The sequence below is a fragment of the Alternaria rosae genome, assembly GCF_020736505.1.
Source record: "Alternaria rosae strain MPI-PUGE-AT-0040 chromosome Unknown BKA58scaffold_2, whole genome shotgun sequence".
Classification (NCBI taxonomy): domain Eukaryota; kingdom Fungi; phylum Ascomycota; class Dothideomycetes; order Pleosporales; family Pleosporaceae; genus Alternaria; species Alternaria rosae.
In genome coordinates, this window is record NW_025763571.1 from 644,531 (window position 1) to 664,035 (window position 19,505).

General features: G+C 52.2%; 11 protein-coding genes across 11 annotated transcripts; 7 read left to right on the forward strand and 4 right to left on the reverse strand.

Moving 5' to 3' along the window:
- Positions 1-291: 291 nt before the first annotated feature.
- On the forward strand, positions 292-1,244 carry BKA58DRAFT_417373 (uncharacterized protein; the record flags this gene model as incomplete). Its single annotated transcript, XM_046172631.1, has 2 exons — positions 292-527; positions 573-1,244. A coding segment is annotated over exon 2 (471 nt), but the record flags the coding sequence as incomplete, so codon positions are not given.
- Positions 1,234-2,430, forward strand: BKA58DRAFT_81054 (uncharacterized protein). The gene has a single exon (XM_046175951.1). It carries the CDS (start codon positions 1,491-1,493, stop codon positions 2,391-2,393), a length of 903 nt encoding a protein of 300 aa, XP_046028534.1. The 5' UTR covers positions 1,234-1,490; the 3' UTR covers positions 2,394-2,430.
- BKA58DRAFT_353428 (uncharacterized protein) lies at positions 2,395-3,704 on the reverse strand. The gene is made up of 2 exons (XM_046168588.1): positions 3,363-3,704; positions 2,395-3,309 (listed from the first exon to the last, which is right to left on the reverse strand). Exons 1-2 carry the CDS (start codon positions 3,457-3,459, stop codon positions 2,468-2,470), a joined length of 939 nt encoding a protein of 312 aa, XP_046028535.1. The 5' UTR covers positions 3,460-3,704; the 3' UTR covers positions 2,395-2,467.
- On the forward strand, positions 3,705-5,167 carry BKA58DRAFT_375768 (glutathione S-transferase kappa 1). The gene is made up of 5 exons (XM_046169447.1): positions 3,705-3,874; positions 3,926-4,004; positions 4,118-4,158; positions 4,244-4,682; positions 4,908-5,167. The coding sequence occupies exons 1-5, from the start codon at positions 3,841-3,843 to the stop codon at positions 4,990-4,992; spliced, it is 678 nt and encodes a 225-aa protein (XP_046028536.1). The 5' UTR covers positions 3,705-3,840; the 3' UTR covers positions 4,993-5,167.
- A 1,759-nt stretch (positions 5,168-6,926) lies between these two features.
- BKA58DRAFT_81086 (uncharacterized protein) lies at positions 6,927-8,610 on the forward strand. The gene has a single exon (XM_046175952.1). The coding sequence runs from the start codon at positions 7,170-7,172 to the stop codon at positions 8,526-8,528; it is 1,359 nt and encodes a 452-aa protein (XP_046028537.1). The 5' UTR covers positions 6,927-7,169; the 3' UTR covers positions 8,529-8,610.
- Positions 8,611-9,280: 670 nt separating this feature from the next.
- On the forward strand, positions 9,281-10,730 carry BKA58DRAFT_81111 (5',5'''-P-1,P-4-tetraphosphate phosphorylase 2). The gene is made up of 3 exons (XM_046175953.1): positions 9,281-9,497; positions 9,551-10,013; positions 10,063-10,730. The coding sequence occupies exons 1-3, from the start codon at positions 9,363-9,365 to the stop codon at positions 10,521-10,523; spliced, it is 1,059 nt and encodes a 352-aa protein (XP_046028538.1). The 5' UTR covers positions 9,281-9,362; the 3' UTR covers positions 10,524-10,730.
- Positions 10,731-10,798: 68 nt separating this feature from the next.
- Positions 10,799-12,567, forward strand: BKA58DRAFT_375787 (uncharacterized protein). Its single transcript, XM_046169448.1, has 4 exons — positions 10,799-10,967; positions 11,017-11,175; positions 11,233-11,551; positions 11,599-12,567. Exons 2-4 carry the CDS (start codon positions 11,143-11,145, stop codon positions 12,447-12,449), a joined length of 1,203 nt encoding a protein of 400 aa, XP_046028539.1. The 5' UTR covers positions 10,799-10,967; positions 11,017-11,142; the 3' UTR covers positions 12,450-12,567.
- On the reverse strand, positions 12,568-14,536 carry BKA58DRAFT_331258 (major facilitator superfamily domain-containing protein). The gene is made up of 4 exons (XM_046168169.1): positions 14,044-14,536; positions 13,271-13,991; positions 12,969-13,209; positions 12,568-12,891 (listed from the first exon to the last, which is right to left on the reverse strand). The coding sequence occupies exons 1-4, from the start codon at positions 14,259-14,261 to the stop codon at positions 12,599-12,601; spliced, it is 1,473 nt and encodes a 490-aa protein (XP_046028540.1). The 5' UTR covers positions 14,262-14,536; the 3' UTR covers positions 12,568-12,598.
- Positions 14,537-14,729: 193 nt separating this feature from the next.
- Positions 14,730-15,958, forward strand: BKA58DRAFT_465478 (uncharacterized protein; the record flags this gene model as incomplete). Its single annotated transcript, XM_046174961.1, has 1 exon — positions 14,730-15,958. Exon 1 carries the CDS (start codon positions 14,987-14,989, stop codon positions 15,956-15,958), a length of 972 nt encoding a protein of 323 aa, XP_046028541.1. The 5' UTR covers positions 14,730-14,986.
- A 19-nt stretch (positions 15,959-15,977) lies between these two features.
- Positions 15,978-18,345, reverse strand: BKA58DRAFT_81128 (fungal-specific transcription factor domain-containing protein). Its single transcript, XM_046175954.1, has 2 exons — positions 17,179-18,345; positions 15,978-17,126 (listed from the first exon to the last, which is right to left on the reverse strand). The coding sequence occupies exons 1-2, from the start codon at positions 18,191-18,193 to the stop codon at positions 15,997-15,999; spliced, it is 2,145 nt and encodes a 714-aa protein (XP_046028542.1). The 5' UTR covers positions 18,194-18,345; the 3' UTR covers positions 15,978-15,996.
- Positions 18,346-18,502: 157 nt separating this feature from the next.
- Positions 18,503-19,471, reverse strand: BKA58DRAFT_375792 (uncharacterized protein). Its single transcript, XM_046169449.1, has 3 exons — positions 19,377-19,471; positions 19,223-19,299; positions 18,503-19,176 (listed from the first exon to the last, which is right to left on the reverse strand). Exon 3 carries the CDS (start codon positions 19,113-19,115, stop codon positions 18,528-18,530), a length of 588 nt encoding a protein of 195 aa, XP_046028543.1. The 5' UTR covers positions 19,116-19,176; positions 19,223-19,299; positions 19,377-19,471; the 3' UTR covers positions 18,503-18,527.
- Between the last annotated feature and the right edge of the window lie 34 nt (positions 19,472-19,505).

Here is a 19,505-nt window from a genome sequence, read left to right on the forward strand (position 1 = left end):
CGAACAAGTCACCTGCGCATTGGCACACATGACCGGGGCCATGGATCGAAGGTGAGTGCCTATGAAGTACGCATGTCACCACGGACCAGAGATGACGAATGGCTTTGGTCTTTGGAAGACGCCCCGTAGCTTCTCTTAGCCTGCACGACCCTGTCGGTCCGTATTCGACGCGTTTCTTGCGCGATCTATTGCGCGCCAAGCATTGCTCCTTCCTCTTCTGTTGCGTCGCGGAGTCTCACCTTTTTACGTCTCAGCTTTGACTCATCGTCCATTCACCTCATGCAGACCAGGAGCACTATCTCTAGGGAAGCTCGTCTCGCAGCTGGTCGTCAAAGTAAGCGTGTTCGCCTTTCGTTTTCGTTCTACGCAATACCGGTCACGCGGCCACGAGTGAGAGTACGCGATGCCAGGGCTTGCCACAGTCACCGCCGACGACGGTGCTGTACCTCGATCACTTACTGCATCTGGAACTGTCACGGCGAGTACAGAGGGCAATAGCGGCGGACGATGGATCAATGTTAGCCGAGGTAATACGACATCTGCCTTTTCCTAACATTACTGACATATCGAAGATGGCAAGCTTGTCTTCAAGAAGTCCGCGTTTCCTCACTCCTGACGTTCATGGGCCGAACAGCCACCTCGACCGATTCGACCAACGTTTCAGAAAGTACCTAATGCAAGTCTGCACCAAGAGAACAAGCGGTGTCATGACTTCATAGAGTGGCTGGAAAGAAAGGTGGAAGATCAAGAGAAGAGAATTGTTCATGCAGAGATGGGACGAGCTGAGGATCGAAAAAGAGCTGCCGACGACTTGAAGGAACTAAAACAGCACAACAGAAGGGCGGTGACCGACTTTGGTTGTGCCACAGCGGAGAAAAAAGAATACGAGAAGAAGATGAGGGTGGCTGAAGACAAGCGGGCCTCGCTTGAACAGCGTGAGGAAACTTTGAAGACTGAAAAGATGAAGCTCAAGCATCTTCAAGTAAAGTCCAAGACATTCCAAGACCTCTCTGATGCGGTCGTGGCTATGGGCGCCAAAATGGAGAAAGCAAGTCGTGATATGAAGAATTCAGCAGCACGCAAGAGCACTCCGCAATCGGCCTTCGACAAGTGGGAGAGACAGTATTGTGAATCAAGCATCCGGCTCGTTCAGCTCAACGAGCAGCTCAAACAAGAGCGAGACAGGAACCGAGAAGAGCACGCCGCGTTGACCAAGACTTTACAAGAGCAAGAGATCTCACACAGTCAGATAAGAGACCAAAATAAGGGAGAGGGAGCGAGATTAGCGATCGAGCGACAAGCGTTTCTCGCAGAAAAACAAGCGTGGTATCTGCAGAGGCCAGACACTCAGCGATACGAAGTTCAAGCTCACTCTGAATCTTCGTGTTGAAAAGCAACTAAAAAAGATCACGCCTCTCATCGTGGAAGAAGCACGAAGGTACATCTGGACATTGCAAGAGGCGGATTGGGGTGAACGCGAGACCGAGAGCATGGCAAACGCAAAAAAGCAAGGCTACGAGGACGGTTATACAGAATGTCTTGCAGAAGGTAGACGCATCGCTTCAGCCGATATGGGCGAGATCGAGTGCGAAGCCTATGATGATGGCTATTCCGTTGGTTACGAAGCAGGCAAAACTTTCGGGATAAACTGGGCTGAGTCAGAGCACGAGACGAAGCTTCCAAGAATCCAAGAAGATGCAGATTATGCTCGCGAGACGATCCTGCTGTGTACTATCCAAAAGATCGACTACGTGACGAATGGAACAGTTCGACGGGTCTTTGCGTGTTGTCAAGACATGACTTGCTTTGAGCACAATATGGAAACTGTCGTTGAACATCAATTCAAGTATGGAACCGGGTGTCCACGCCTTTGTAGCAAAGATGAACGGGGCGATGATACAAATTGTGCGAAAGTGTATGATCGGGAACAAGCAGATGGTGAAGCCCAGGGATTTGAGAGAGGTCGGAATGCGGGACACTCTCAGGGTCACCAGAAAGGTTACACGAAAGGGTACGCCAGGGGGTTCATCGTGGGACATTTGCAGGGGAACGATGACAATTGGGGGAGCGCATATAACGAAGGCTACGCCGACGCAAATGCCGAAGAGGACGGACGACTGGATGCAGCGTACAAAAAAGGAGTTGATGCGGCTGAGGAAACTCTTAAGCCGAGACTGGCCAGTGAGCGCCAAAGTGGTAAAAACCTGGGCTATAACAGCGGATGGGATGATGGCTACGAGGCTCATAAGTCCATGCGCAATCGTCAAGAGGCTGAAGAAGCCGCTGAAGCATTTGCTAGTACGTGGGATGTGGGCGGCAGCGGTGAAACCAGGGATGATGGCTGGGGACAGGCTGATCAATCGGTAGGATGGGAACAGCTTGATGAATGGTGAAGCCACGCAGATTACTAAAAAAAAAACTGAACATGTACAGTCGTGTCAAGAACTAGATGACATCATCTCCAATGTCACAGTTTCGAAGCTCTAAGCTTTGTACTATCAACCCTCCTCCCCTCATCATCCTGTTCCTTGACTCTCAAATCCGGAAACTTCACAGGCATAATCCTCCTCGGCCTACTCCCCTCCACCAAATTGTACTTTTCAAAATCACTAACCCCCTTCATCCGCAAGAAATCCTCATCAAGCAGCAACATCCCATTAACCTCTTCCACAGGCGCCTTGATCATCTGCAGCACCGCATCCGAGAAGATATTCGCAGTCCTAAGATCCTTGGCATCTTCCTGCGCCATACTCTGCGTCGCAGCACTCTGCACCGCCGTCGCGGGCCAAATGCTCGTAACCGCCATGTCGCTCTTTCCCTCGCGCTGGAAGTCCATGGCTAGCCCCTTTGTAAGAACAGACATACCCACCTTGCCCATTGCATACGCCGTCTTCCCGCGGAAGAAGCGCGAATAGATCGGCGGACTAACAACTATAATCCTGCCCCTCCACGCCCCTTCGCGCTGTTCAAAGTGCGGAAGACAGGCTTGTATGACGCCATACAGACCCTCGACGTTCACACGCTGCATGAGTTGGAAACGCTTCATCGGGGTCTTGGCCACGCTTGCCCACCATATCGCGCCGCTATTATATACGAGTACATTCAGAAGGCCGTACTTGGCTACTGTCTCGGCTACCATGCGCTCTATACTGGTATAGTCTCGCGTGTCGACACTTATGGCTGTGGCTTCGTCGCCTGACTCGTGGATCTCGCGGGTCACGGTGGAGATGGTGGACACAGGGGAGTTTGGGTCGGGTGGGAAAGGAGAGCATTTGGAGGCGTCGGAGGTGGATTTTGCGGCTACGACGACTGCATGGTTGTTAGTACTTTGACTCTTGAACGGAGGAGGTTGCGATGCGCACCTGCATAGCCATCTTTTGCTAGGTCGATGGCGATTTGTCGGCCAATGCCTCGCGAAGCACCGACGACGAGTGCGACTTGTTTGTTGGACGATGGCATGGAGGAGAGATAGTGTATCGTCTAGGGTTGAAGGTTACGTCGCGCCGGGGGAGTTGCTGCTTACTGCTAACAGCAAAAGGCGGCTACAAAGCGTAAGTAGAGATGTCATTGCAATCAGCATTCGTTGTATAGCCTCGATCACTGCGTATGGCGCTGCATCTGCGGTACGCATAAGCTGCGCGGACAGAATCCGGGGTATCCGCATCATTCACGGCCTGAAAGGTGGAGGTGTGGTCGCGATTAGTGATAGAGTCCGGCCATGCTTGACCTCGGCAGCCAAGACAGAGCGCCGATCCAACGACGACGCGCATAAGACATGGCCAGCATCTTTACAAGTCCGACCTTGATTTCTCATCTCGTGCGTTTGGGCGTATTGCGAATATGGCAGGCAAGATTACGTGCTATCTAGATTGCGGTACGTTCTCAATGTTCTGTTGATCGACATCACATGCTAATTATGGACTAGTATCTCCATACTCATACTACGCTTTACTGCACCTGGAGAGGAACAGACAGACTCTCGAAGCGCACAATGTAGAGATCGAGTTAGTACCCGTCGTTCCGTCACCTGAAGCTCGAGACGAGTTCCCCCTTCTGAAACCCTACCAATGAGACTGCGCTCTCGCCAAGAGCAAGTATGATCACTGACTTCATACAGCATAGTGCCCGTCTTTTTAGGGGGTATCAATGTCGGCAGCGGTAATACTTCCTCATCCCCTCCCATGTGAAGTGCCTGGAAATTCGGTACTTGCTATGCCATTTCAGTCCTGACACTGCAGCGCAGGCAACAAGCCGCCGTGGACCCTGCCAGCAAAGGCGAACTACAGCCAGTATGATGGGGCGCGAGCGAAACACCATTTTGGTGTTCCTAATGTCCAGACACCATCTTTCTTTCCGATTCTCTCATTACTACCACAGCGGGCGTTATGCTACGTGAAGGAAGCACATGGAGAGCACTTCGTCGCTATCTTCCGTGACATCTACCATGCGATGTGGGAAAACGGCAAGGATGTCAGCAAGCCGGAAGTCCTTGCGGAAGTTTTACAGCAGCGTCTAAAAGAAGACGAAGCCCGGGAAGTCATGGCGAAAGCAAACAGCCCGCCATATAAGCAGCAGCTGAACGACAATACCAAGGAAGCCCTTGATCGGGGTGCCTTTGGCTGCCCATGGTTCCTTGTGCGCAACTCGAAAGGGGAAGAAGAACCGTTCTTTGGTAGTGATAGGTACGTACCCTCTCATCAGTATCCCTGGCCCTGCCTTTTGCTTAGCATGCTCGTATGTTCCGTTGCGGGTCAACGAGGTTGGACCTCTACTAGTACATTCATCTTCAGTAAGGCGCCCGCTGCGGGGGAGATGCCGCAACGGATGAAGAATGATCTGCGAACGGTTGAAACATGGCGAACGAACACTCGAGAGCTGTGGGGCGCGCTAACGGGTATGCCATACAGGTTCCATTACATGTGGGAGTACTTGGGGTTGCCGTGGAAGGATGTTCAGCTGTTGCCGCCGGCTAACGCAAAGGCGAAGATCTGACCGAGAAGATTTCGGGAGGCTGATAGGTATCCAAGTGCGTGAGGGATTGTATGCCATAGAACTAGCGCGGAGGTGAAGGGCAGATTGCGTAGTACGTGCGTCTAGACAACTCTGCGTGTCAGTGCAAATGAGTTCCAACACGTCAGACTTTTCACCTCTTGCTCAATGTTTCAGACTTGTTTCTCTGTTCGGACGTCCCAATCGTCCCGCACAACCCTACATATCGTACCTTCAACCATCATACCCTCGCACGCGGCATGCACGCTGCACGGTCGCCGTTTCGTACCACTCATGGCGAAGCATGGTAGTGTAGCCACCGGAGACGGGTACCAGCTTCCGCAGAAATATGCAATCGTACGCAAGATTAAGTCTCCGCGACCTGTCAAGGCAGCATCATGCGCCACCGGAAAGGATTTACCGCACATTCGATGCACATGCCTGACCAGATCCACGCTATTGCGGTCGGGCACCGGTACCAGGCGGTCGCTGGACTGCGGCCTTCCGGTGGCGTGGGATTTTCAAGCGAGTTTGGAGGTGGATCGTTGTATGCGTGGGTTGTCACTAGCCACATTAGTGAGTATATCTAAGCATGTGCAGTGTCTAGCCGGTATTGAGTCGATATTGATAGGAAAGACTCACTGGCTTCCCCGCTTTCACCAGCGACGAGCCGACACTGGAAGTTTCAGCAAATTCAGCCTTTCCCTTGTCGTGGCGATGGAATTTTGCGATGTGCGGAGTACTGATTGCGAAGCTCATGTGTGACGTGAGCGTCATGATCGACGACACATGTAGCACACGCGAGGCTCCTACCAACCCAGCGAACATCGTTGCATCAGATTGCATACGTACCTGCGTCTCTACACGCCATGACATCTCAGCTGGTCTCCTACTGGTGCGTCAGACACAATGGCTTGGCAACACGCCATGCCATGCAGATAACCGTTCGCTTCTGTACGCCAGCCAAACAAGACGATGTAGAACTTTCTTCGCCAGCTCAGCTAGCACTAAACGAGCAATCTTTTCTCAGCTCGACGCTTGACAGCTCGTCGTTATAGGTCGAGCGTAGACCGACACAGCCTTCAGAAAAATGTTATTTGCCTTCTTTGAGCTAGCCACGTTGAACATCACGGAGTAGCGGGATGGCAGTGCTGTTGCTTGATGAGAGTTGTGCTTGCTTCTAACAATCTTTTCGCACCCCAATGAGTCTGCACGAATGATGTGCGGTCTAGCCTACACGGACAATCCGTTACCCTTCCGCGCGGACTCCGGGAGACTTTGCTGTTTGAAAGAAATGGCGGGTCTACCCGAGAGCTTAGATCTCTAACTCCGCGTACCATAGTATAGCAAGACATGGGTGTGGCGTATTCCAAACGTGAGTCTCATCACTTCAGTCAAGGTTCTGAGGCTGTCTTGGACTATAAACGTGCGGATCGTCCTCACCTATACACACCCAACATATGTGATTAGGCCTGTTTCATCATCTGGCTTCGGCTTCATCCTTACACTTTGTCTTGTTGGTGTACGATCCGAATCGTCAGTTCACCGTATGCGTTTTCCTTCCCCGCTGTCCACAAGACTCGTTCCACCAGCCAGAGGACTCCGATAGATACCTTAGTGTGTTTGCGTGTGTCCATGCGATCATTGCCTCCATCTTTGGGCTCCTCCTGGTCCCTCTGATCTCGTGGCACATTCTGGTGAGGCTACCTCTCTTCACGTAACCGCTCTGGCCTAGCGTACTGATGATGTGTATCGATTAGGTACCTTGCGTGGGCTCACTGTTGCATCATATAGATAGCAGGGCCAGCCTCGTCTCCTCCACTTTTGTGGCCGACCATTCACAATAACAAGTCAGGAAATTGCAAGATTTAGCGCTGTCGTCTACCTACCTTGGCAGAGCTTTGTACTCGCTCGAACTCCGCATCTCCACCGCCTAATCCTGTGAAGCGGTCAGGTCCGTCGAGCGAATGATAGAGTGTCACTCTTGTGAATACTGAACGTGCCCGTGTGCCTCGACATCTCGACAGCACCCCGCAATCTTCAGTCACGCCCACTTCACAGCGGTGGTATCCCGCCCGTTTTGGCCTCGCGTAATCGCGCATTCACGCCGACTTTCAATACTATTGTATGATTAGCGTCTCTTGGGGTATCCATAAGAGGCGGATGCCGCGAGTGCAGTCATGGCTCTCGCTCAAGAAGTCTACCAGGATTGCAAATATCTTCTTCCTCAATCTCTTCCTCAGCTTCAACCCCGCGTAGTCTACGTCCCGGAACTTACCTCAGCGGATCAATTCAGCGACTTCCCCGATTGTACTGGAATGCCGGAATCAATGATGGTAAGTGACGCTTGTGTTGTCGCGGCATCGAAATTGACAACTGTGAAGGCAAGTCACTATGTGCAGACCCAGCCATACGCACTGCAGAGGGTCGAGCAGGAGGACACTAAGCCGACAGGCGCAGCAGCTGCCACACCGAGCTCCAACATCCTTGCGTACTCATCTGGCCAGCACTGGAGCGGAGTCCCTACACCCCCGTTCGACTGGCACCATGCTATCCAACAGACGCAGCCTTACATCGTGCCGATTTCGGACCCGCAATTCCGCCAGAACCAGGTGCTGACGTACAACTCTACACCCATCACACAGAACACTATTGGGAAGGGCTTTAGCGACCCAATACCATGGCCATCTTCTGAACTCCATGGGCTCCCTCGTGGGATGACCGCCAACAGCTCTGTCCTGGATAAGAGCATATCACCATCGCCAAGGAGCTACCGCAGCGACGAGTTCGAGAACACATACAGTCCAGGGTCTATGCTAGATCAAGCTTCGCCATGCGGTAACTGGAACGCACCTTCAGCGACTACCATCAACGCGGCCATCCTTTCACCTCCCTGCAGGTCTTTCCTTGCACACGACGCAGATGGCGACACTGGATACTCAGGACTCCCGAGGATGGACGCGGACACGGCCACGGTCACAGTGCCATCCAGTTATCCTAGCAGAAGGGACCAAGCACCGATCGCCTCTTTCGGGGACGAACACCAATCTAGATCTGAGTATTCGCACTCTCAAACCAGTAGCGCTGGCCATTCTCCGTGGTACGGTGAGAACTTCGCGTATAACACCTCCAATCTAGCGTTCGGGACCCGCGACGTTGTGCGCTCCAGTCACCCAGCCAGTAGTACTAGCATATCGTCGACAGACGAAGCCCATACATCGCAGTATTCTGTGACGCCCTGGAACACTTCATGCCCGGATGGCAGTGTCCAGAGCCGTATCCAAGATAGATTCCAGGTACCACGCAGTGCTGGTGCCCAAGCCCAGCGAGAGCACAACGATCAGCTACTTATCGATGGAAAGAAGAGAGGAGAGACATACAAGGAGATCAAGTTGAAGATGATCGGTGAGAAGTCTGCGGAGTCTACTCTGAGGGGCCGGTACCGATCCTTGACCAAGGCGAGAAAAGATCGCGTCCGGAAGCCCGTCTGGACAATGATCGATGTAAGCCGACCGTTTGGACTTTACTCGTTATATTAGACTGACACTCGACAGCTAGAGCTCCTGGATGAGACCGTTCAGCAAGAGTTTGATCGCATCGAGAGCAACCTCCAGAACCCGTACTCGCTGAGCTTTGAGCAAAAGATCCTCAAAGTCGCTTGGAAGAAGGTCGCAGAGTTTATCGCCGACAACGGCGGATCGTATCATTTCGGCAACGCGACGTGCAAGAGGAAATGGTTGGAGCGCAACCAAGGTCGTAAGTGATCGGAGATAGACATGGGCCATGTCGAGCGACGGCATCGACACGCCCTCATCCTCCAGTACACTTGACTGGTGTCAAGTACTGTTCGTGTTGAAGATACAAAGTGCGACCACTGGAACATTCCCTGTCTGCACAGCGCTACTGTTGCTGTTGAGGCACCGAGGGATGTTGTAGAGGCACCTGTCTTCTGCAACTGCGCGGAAGATTGCCGCATGGCGGCGTCTTTGATTCTGCTACTTCCGGAGTCGTACTCTCTGTCTGTACCACTTTGTTCTATTGTTATGTTGATGGTAATGTTGGTGGATATGTCTGTCTTAGTTCCATCTTGGGGGGCGTAAGAAGCCTCCATGGCCTAGATGGGGAAGCTGCAAAGCAGGGCGGAAGCATGACGTCGTTTCGGGAGGTCTTTAAAGCGGGTTCTTGACGATATGATATCCCTTGCATTGAATGTGGCATGTCGAAGCAGGTTCCGTGTGACAAACGTGATGATGATGGTGAAGGAGACGTCCTGAAGTGTGAAAACAATTCTAGACTTTGGCGCTAACTCGCAGTTGAAGCTTGAACGGTTGAACTGCCCACCCACCCCACCTGTCATCGATACGCGACAACGAATGAAGATGATTCTCGGACTATCTGAAGCTCTTCCGAGCATCACGAAGCGCAAGTTCGAGGCTGCAAAGGCATCGTCGGATTTGCTGTTTTCGCCTACGGAGCTAGCCATCATCCGCTCATCTGCAGGCATTCCCGTGAGTATGCCGACCCTGCCACCACCACCACCACCAGGCTCACACGCCAGCAGTTCCAATTACGATACTGCCCGTCGCTTGCGAAGAAACCCATACCGAAGCTCCAGAATGCTACGCCCAAACAGAAGATCGACCCGTTCGAGAACCCCCCACCAGCCCTTCACCTGGCCGACATACCAGCCGCCAACTCAACCCACTTCCTCGTCCTCAACAAGTACCCCATAATATCCGAGCACTTCATCCTTGCGACAAAACCCAACAAGAAGCAAACACACGTGCTCGAACAGGACGATCTGGAGGCGACCTACGCCGTCTTGAAAGCATGGCAGGCAGACTCGGGCGGCGACCAGAAGCGTCTCCTCGCCTTCTTCAACTCCGGTGACCACAGCGGCGCCTCTCAGCCCCACAGACACTTGCAGTTCCTACCTGTAGAAGGAATGCGCGATAGCAACAACGCTAGTGACTGGGGCCTGCTCATAGATTTGATCTTGTCGAGCCCGGCAGCCAAGGCCACTGGTAGGCGTCTGACAACTCTGCGCTTTCCCGTAGCTAACACGTATCCAAGAACACCATCCCGCATTTCTACAACATCCTTCTCTGCCGTTTACGCACTTTGCATACCCATTCGACTCTGAGCCATCAGGTACCCAGTTACTCGATGTCTACAACCGTCTGTACGATGCGGCGAAAGCGGCAGTCGACGCCTTCATTTCCGCGAACCCGAACGACTTCTCTCTACACTCCACCGACGACGGCGATCTACCCATGAGCTACAACCTCGCCATGACCACTGCAGGCATGGTCATTCTGCCTAGACGCGCCGAGGGCACGATGCTTCACCGCGATGACGGCAGTGAGATCGGCTTCGTCGCTCTCAACGGTACAACGCTAGGAGGCACGATGATGGTCAAGCATCAAGACGAGTGGAATATGCTACGCCACGAGTCAGGGCTGCTGGACCGCATCCTGGGTGCGATTGGCATTCCGAAGCCTCCTTCATCCAAAGTGGGCTCATCCAACATATGACCGGACCTAGGTAGGATCCACGTGGAGCATCGCTAGCCAAGCTGGTCGAGCACGATTGCGAACGAGCGAGTCCTTGCATCCTTCTCCGAATCCACACCAAAAAGATCACAAGCAAATGTATATGCGGACGAGTGATATCATGCCCACTTTACGAGACGCGAATGTCTAAGACGTGACGCGCACGCGACAATGAGCATGTGCCGCATCCGCATATCTCACGAGCAATGATGATAACCACCTAACGCAGCCAAACATGAAGTCTTGAGAGCTTGGGCACAATCGTGCAACGTCTAGTAAACATACAACATCGAAGATATCAGTATGTAACAGGTTGTTTCGATGATCTAGGTTTGTATTTTGTAAAAAGCTCGGGTAAGTCATCTGGTGTTAAACGGCACGTGAACAGGCGCGATCATGAGACCACTCATCACCAAAACAAAAAAGGTACTCATGATACATCAAATGCGAACACAAACTTCAGCTGAGCACACAGCGACGATGTGATTAATTGTCAAAATGACTGTCTGGCTGTTGAGTTCTTGTAGCGCAAGGTTTGAATACGCATTCCACTGTCACCTTTCACACTCCGCATCCATTGTATATTCCACAGCCTAGCATCATGAAAGAAGAAGCAGAAAAAGCCGTAGAGACAGTACGTTACGTGATAGTCGTCGCATACATGAATAAAGTGCTGATCGAACTTGCTTAGGCAAAAGGGCTACTCCAAGACTTTGTAGTCGTGGTTTCCCTCGTGCGGACCTTGACGGAATCTTTCGGTTCTGCCAGTGATCTATACCGCAAGCTCAAGCGTAGATCTGGTAAGAAAGATAGCGACGATGAGGAAGATGAGTATCATACTCTGAGGCCATGGCATAGGCGTCGTCGCGACTCCATGTTTGGCTCGGAAAAGAGGAAAGGCGACTACAGTGACAGCGAAGAAGAGCTCATATGCACCTCTTCTTCCCAGATCCGAGCCGAGTACGAACGTGGGTATCGGAAGCTAGGCGAGCCGTTCGCGCGTGGCGATGGTATGTTCTCATTCAAGTTCAAGCCACCAGGTACTGATGTGGAACAGTTACAACGCATACGCAGCTCCAGTCTCAGATTATAAAGCTTCAGCAGACGGTCATCAACATCCAACAGGATCTGCTACTAAGCACATATATGGCGCCGTCATCTTCGCACTCGCACCTTGTCCGTCTGATTCAGACGGCTCGTACGGCGCGCGCAGCCTCCATCGCTTCGTTGAACATGCAGTACGAACGAATGCTGCCACCACTTCCATCACCGCTATTACCTCGACAACCCGACGCACCTTTAAGAGTCCCTGGCGCATTTCCACTACCCGACCACCCGCGACCACCGTCAAGGCCACTGCGACACAAAAAGCGCATGAACAGCAGCTCTAGCTCCTCATGCGAGTCAAAGGAGGTTCTTATCAAACCGATACCAATCGTGAAGCCCAAACCAAAGCCCACGCCTATACCTCCACCCCCTCCCCCACCTCAGCCTCAGCCTCCATCTTCACGATACAGCACGAGGCTATTCTGCATCTACGCCAAAGACCTCCAACATAACTCCCGTCTCCACCTCGCCGATACCTACCGACCCACTGGCGACCACAAGTGTCCTTTCTGTCGCACACATGTTCCCATCCAACCCGGAAAAGCCTGGGAGCTCGTCGTCGATGGCTACAAGAAGAAAGACGAACACAGTCATTTCAAGATGGCACCTCGAACGTTTCGCATCAAGAACCGATTTATTGTCAAGAGCCATAGAGAAGGTGGGGGCTTTGCATGTGTGCTTTGCGCAAGATTTAGGGAGTCGGATACCGTGTGTAGGGGTATTGAGGCGTTGATGGATCATCTTTGGAGGGAGCATACGAGTTATGAGTTGGAGATGGATGCGGATATTGTGGAGGTGTAGAGGGGTGTTTGATGTTGTTTTTGGTGTTTTAATGATTGGCGTTGGTGATACCCCTTAGTAATTATCTTTTGCGTCGAACTTTCATTTGATACTTTTGCAATATAATCATGAATACTATACAGACTGTTCGATCCGACTCAAAAGGCCAATCAATACGCGTAGAAAACGTTGACACCATCCCTCTTCAGCCGCCGGTTCGTCACCTGAAGCCACGCCCTTAGCGCCCAGGCTGCTGCGATACATGCCCCGGCAAACGCCGCATTGCTACTCATAGCAATCACGTACTTGGGTCCGTCGCTCGCGGGATACAGGTAAGGCGTGTAGATGAAGCTGGCCATGGAAACCACATTGACGATGGACAGTGACACAGCCTTTTTCTCCGTAGTTTGGCCGAGCGTCCCTGATACCCAGCCTAAAATCACTGAGTTCACCGAATAAACGCCTAGAGCACGGTTTGTTAGTAGGAGGCTTCGCAGCAGGAGTGTCAAGAAGGACGGAGATTGGCGAGGGGACACGAACCGGAAGCGAAGAGGAAGCAAGAGATGTAGCGCGCAGCGGTGTTGAGCGTGGTGGCACTTATAACAAATCCAACGACTGCGATTCCCATCATGACAGTGATATGCCATGTTCTATCGTTGAACTTGCCAGACGAGATGCCGATGCATATGCCGACCGCACCGGCGACGAGCGACGGCGGAGCAGTCAAGACCAACGTGATGGTTGTACTGAAACCCAGAGACCTGACTACAGTAGGGAAGAACTGTGGTTTGTTAGTATCTGTAACATGAGAGTTATAAGAAAAATGGCTTCATGCGACGTACCTGATTGAAAGATGTAGCGCTCAAATGCATATTCTGCATAAAGACTAGAAGATAAAGTCTTGGGTCGCGCAGAGCTTGCATGAAACCCGCTTTGACTCCTTTGCTTGGCTCAAGTCCAACGGTATCCCGCTGAATACGATCGTGCGCCAGTTGTCGTTGTTCAGGTGTAAGCCACTTTGTCGTCAGTGGCTCATCCGGTAGTAAGAACACACAGACAATAGATACGCCGACTGTAACGATGCCTTCAATGATGAAAAGCCACTGCCATCCATGCATCCCATGCTTGTCGTCCAGCGTCGCGAAAGTAGCTGCGGCAATGAGTCCAGCGAAAGATACGGCGAAGATGTTTCCGGCATACAAGATAGACACCCTTGTAGCAATTTCCTTGCGCGTGTAGAACATGCTCAAGATGTACAGAGCACCTGGGTAGAACGGGGCTTCGACGAATCCGAGGAAGAAACGCACTAGCACCAGTCCAGTGTAATTCTTGACCAGAGCTGTGAGAGCTGCTACACAGCCCCAGACCGAGCAGCACAGAGCCATGTAGAGTGAAGGTCGTACTTTCTTGGATGACATGAGCATGTTACTGGGTATCTGCGCAAAGAGATAGCCGACGTAAAGAATGGATATGCAGGTGTTGTATTGGTTTCCGACAAGACCGAGGTCGTCTTCGAGATCGTTGAGGCGCGCGTTTGCTATCGCATTCTGGTCGAGCTTGTTGCTGATAGCAAAAGTGTTAGCGATATGAAGTTCGAGGGCTTTTCATGACGTACAGAAAGTACATGCAAAAGAGCGCTGGCATCACTCGCATGTCCAGCTTGCGTACCAGGGCGATCTCTGCTGGGTCCGTCTTGGCAATCGCACCAGTATAGTCGGCGCCATCGAGCGCTGCTTGCGCCTTGAGGTCTTTTTCGGATGTTGCGACATCGTCGATTTGCAGGGGTACATTCTTCTCGGTATCTTCGTAACGGTCGATGTTTGTGTTGGTCATGACGGGCAATCTTCAGAAGCGCAAGATTGATGGCTCGGTCATATGCAGGGCTCTGAAGTATCCTGAAGAACAGCACAAAAGGTCAACCCTCCCAAGAGAAGCGCCTTCTATATACCCCAGCTGGACGAACGTTCCCCAGAAAGTCCATGAGCAAGCTTGACCCCGGACTTTCCCCAGACCCCAACTTCTTCGTTGCGGCGCGGAGAAAACATGGGGAACGAGACAATGTCCAGAGCATCCCGCGGCGTCCGCTACCAGTCAAGTTAAAAACTAGGTAATTGGCTATGAGAATCGTCGGCTTGTCCAGGGTGGAGAGCGGCTTGCGGCTGCAAGACGCTAGTGCGGACAAAGACATGTCCGGTACGCCTGAGCGGCACATCGGCTCATGGCAGTGGCACTACGTCGGAACATTGCAAGTCCCCGTTACTCGCATGCCTCTAACGAGGCTTCAAAGAGTAAACCGGAGCGATTCGTCATGGGGTTTTGGCGGACTCTCTGAAGTCCGCGTCCCAAACATGCGCTCGGAACCTAGCACGAAGTCGTATGCTGCAGTGAGATCGTCAAACGTTTGCCGCTCGGCATTTCCATGTAATGGATGGACGAAGTACATATAACGCGAGCTTTCGATCCAAGGTTCAGCATCATCCAACACAAATCAAACTCATCCATTCTCCTACAATCAACTCTTACTCCCTATCCCAATCCCACTACTTCCTCTTACCACAATGGGTTCCATGCCTGAGGTCAAGCAAGCTCCCCAGATCGACCTCGCAGGTCTCGTCCCTGCGCCGGTTACTCCATTCAACAAGGATGGCTCGGTCGACTACGCAGCCATCCAGCGCCTTGGCTCCTGGCTCGGCAGCATTCCAGGCGTGAAGGGTCTGGTCGTGCTGGGACACGCTGGCGAGGGCACTTTCCTCACCCAGGAAGAGCAAGTAGAAGTCATCAAGGCGTTCGTCAAATCTGTGGACAACAAGATCCCCATCATCGCTGGTATCACCACAGAGGGCACTGAGGTGGCTGCGCTCGAGGCTCAACGCGCCAAAGCTGCTGGTGCGCAGGCGGGTCTCTTGTACCCCAGCCATGGCTGGCTACGCTTCGGATATCAGCCGGGAGCGCCGCAGGACAGATACAAGACTGTGTACGAGAAGTCGGGACTTCCCCTCATCCTGTTCCAGTATCCCGACAACACCAAGGCGACCTACAGCCTGGACACGCTACTCGAGATTGCCGCACAGCCCGGTGTTATCGCTATGAAGAACGGCGTCCGCAATATGCGCCGTTGGGACGTTGAGATTCCCATTATCAAGAAGCAAAACCCCGACCTTACTATCCTCACATGTCATGATGAGTACTTGCTACACACATGCTTCGACGTCGACGGTATGCTTGTTGGATACGGCAACATTGCGCCCGAACCGCTGCTTGAGATGATCGAAGCTGGCAAGGCGAGAGACTACCCTCGTGCGAGAGCTGTTCATGACAGACTGCTCCCAGTGACTAGGAATGTTTATCATCGTGGCTCGCACATGGAGGGAACTGTTGCACTCAAACATGGTCTGGTTGCGAGGGGTATCCTGGAGCACGCGACAGTGCGAAGTGGACTTTTGCCATTACAAGATGGCGCAGAGCAGGAGATTCATGCTGCATTCAAGTCAGCCTCGCTAGGCAAGGTCACACCGCCAAAATCGGGTTGATTGTATGTAATTGGTATTATTAGTATTCCCCTTGACGCTCAATGAAAGCTTTGTTCATGATAAAGTGGATTTTCAGTCATCGCAGTGTCGTTCCCGAACCAGTAATTGATGTCTTCGCCGTTGAAGAGATGCATGATCTCTTCGTTTGGTAAAGGATTGTCTGAATATTGCTGTGCAATACCAAGGAAGTTCCCTGCTCCCGCAAGATAGTCGAATGTTAGGCTGTTGGCATTTTGCATATCGGCAGGTTGTGCGTTGGCGTTAGATAGGGTTGGCTCTGTCGCTTGGGTTGTGTAGTTTGCGAAATATTGTACTGCATGAGGCTGATCGGTAAGTCTCTGGAGCTGTCCTGTTGGCGTCACTATGCCTGTCGCTGGATTATGTCTGGAGGCCACATAATTTCCCGAACGATTTTCTGATACTTGCCTCTGAGCTTGCCAGTTATCCATGCCAATGGAGGGGTCGCGAGCAGCTTGAATTGCCGCCCGCGAGCTGTTCCTAGACGTGTTCGTAAGGTCGCGGCTATATGGCTTATCGAGTCGTGCGACAAGGTTCTGAATAGCGACCGTGCATGCGTCTGGCCAACTCGTACCCCTCAACGCCAGGTGCTTGAGGATCTGAATGCTTCTGTCTGAGAGCCTGAATGCGATATCGCGCGTGACCTGTCCGTCCGCAGCAGCAGACAGGATGATAAACGTACTCATCCATACTGCCCAGGTAAATGATGGCCAAAGCAGAGGAGTTCTTTCATATCCATGTTGACCAGGTGAGCCATCGAACGCCCCGAAACCCCGAAGGGCTTTGTGTAGTGTGTTTATTATGGAGCGTGAGGCTGATATGCAGCGTTGCAGCGCAGCGTTGTATGCAGCGTTCTTCTTCGACGTTGCTAACACAGAACGATGGAGAGCAAGCACTGACTCGAAGCGAAGGACGATGAGTGTGACTTGATGTGCCTTGGATATGGTTTGTGTCTGCTCGTCATTAGACAAGTGTTCATCGACCATGTTCCACCACTTGGTATGCTCTGCCTCCACTTCCAGGGCTTGGTCGACATCATCGGCGCTACCATGCAGCATGGACTGGTGTCGCGTTTGCATAATGGATCCGCGGATGTCGGCGTGGCGAGCTAGAAAGTCCAATAAATCTAGTCGGTCATCACGGGTGCGATCTTGAGGTGAGTTAGCCGAGAACCCTTGAACATCAATCTGCTATAAACATACCAGCTTCTTCGGGCTCCCGTAGGTGTCGTTCTGTGTGTGGGTAGCAGACGTTTGCCTCGTCTGACCGTATGCCGAGTGGGGTACCGAGCCGGATGCATATATATCTATCGATACATATTACAGACCAGAAAAGCCGCTTCCTCAGCTCTGCTTCTTTGCTTGGAATTGATAACTGTAATGGACAGCGATGCAGACTCAACTGGAAGGCCATTCGAACGGCCAAACCTTCCAGACGCGACGCCGCGTTGTACCTGTGCATCGTGATTAAGAACAATTGTACGCTAACAAGAGCTTGCAAAGAGAGCACCGAGCTCTCTTCAGTCAGCACCAACTGGACGCTCCGGATGGCGTCGTTGACGGAATGGAACACGAGTGCCGTAGGCACTAGTTTGTGCGTGAGATTCATCTGCCGCCGGTCGTGGATGGAGATTGACATGATGGAGCGAAGTATGATATGTTGGAGTTCGTTTGCTGTAGATTGAGAGGCGATGCGAACGCCTCTCGACACAATTTGACGAAAATAATCCAGTAAAGAGGGCGCATGAAGAAACGGAAAGGCAGGATGCCAATGGTCGAAGTAAGACTGACTCCATTCGAGAAGGTCATCAAATGCAATAGCTGATGTGACGCTCTCTGGTGCAAGAGGGCGTACTTCGTCTGTTTTCCAAAGCCATCTTGAAGCGCTCTTTGCAGCACCTGCGGGTAGCTGATCATCTTCCCCAGGTGCAGCATCACTCTCTGGGGTATCGACATGACGCACGGATGCCTGGTTCGCGGCAATGTTTCCTGTGCTGGACGGAGGCCTGAGGTTACTGCCAGGGCTGGTGCCGAATGTACTGCGACTGTGATCCTGAGGACTTGTTCCTTCGTTTCCGAATTCCCGAAGCTGCTGGCCCATTGTCTGAAGGAATGCTCTACGTTTCCTTACCGCCCCGACATCGGGTACCGCTGTGTTGGATTCCGACTCATCATGAAGAGCCTGTCGCTTGTTGGACCTCGCATTGGCTTCGGCCATCACCTATCCGACGATCCACTACACATGAAGCTTGGATATCAAGCTTTAGTCGTAATGCAATCGATATGGCAGCGGCGACGGTCATATATTGAAGTTGTGGGTGGCTGATGGAGGTAGAAGAGGCTGGAGGTGGTTGAGCTGACTGGCAGACGCGACGAAGATGACGCTTGACAAGGTATGAACCCTGGAAGCCTCATGGCGTTAGCGCCACACGAGTCAGTTTCTCGGACTGAAATTCGCGTTGCAAAGTCACTGTCAATATATGCTTTACTTCCTTTCCAATACGTTTCAACATGGCAAGAATGCACGTAGTAATCCAACGATTTGTGCAGTCTCAAAAATATTTACGCCATTGTTCTGTAGTTGAAGGACGCGAGTCAAGCGACGTGCCCGATACCGAAGGTGCAAGAGGCTCTGATCTGCCATCGCCTGTCAAATACGCTTCGTTTCCCAAATTTCCTCGCGGCGACATATCTAGCATATCTTGGTCTTGATGAAGAGGACCTGGCGCGGGTTCTGGAACACCGAGTACATCTGGCGCTAACTGCCACGTAGCTTGCGCCAACTGAGGTTGCTGCGCAAATGGGAGGGTTGACCCGTCTACGACTGATGATCGCACATCCTCATAGTGTGCCACCACAGGACTCGACTCCATGACCCATGGTTCCGTCTGCGCAGGGCTCTCATGAGATGCGTGACTGCTCCCTGCTTCAATGCCTTTTCTTATAAGCTCTTGTCTTTTTGACCACCAAGACAGACGTTCCTCGTCTGTGTTGAGAGGAAGGCTCTTCCATTCTTCTATCCTGCTCGACTTGGCCTGCTTCTGCACATTCTCTGCTAGTACACGGCGATCTGTGTCAGAGAGACGCTGCATTCCAATCGGTACTTGAGAATTGTAGATCGTGGAAAGGAGCTCCAGCATGACAATCTCGGTCTCGAGCAATCGCTGTTCGACGAAGGATATATAACCCGATGGGATGCCTCTAGTATAACCTTAGCTTCGCTTTCAGAGAGACGCTCTCTTCGTACCTTTTATTGAGCGGCGGATACCGACACGAAGTCCCTGCCGATACACATTGCGAGCAAATTGGTAATTCACGGTCGCACTATAGACCGTTAGTTGATGCATTGCGATACTGGTTGATGGCGAAGACCTTTGACTTCTTGTTGCGACAGGACTCACATGCAATCGGATGGAAGGCACCAGATTCGTTCTAGATCGTATGAGAAGGCTGCCAAGCTGGAAGATCTGGGGTACTTGGGACTACTCACCATTGCATCGGCGCTGCATGGGCACCGCTGGCGGAAGGCG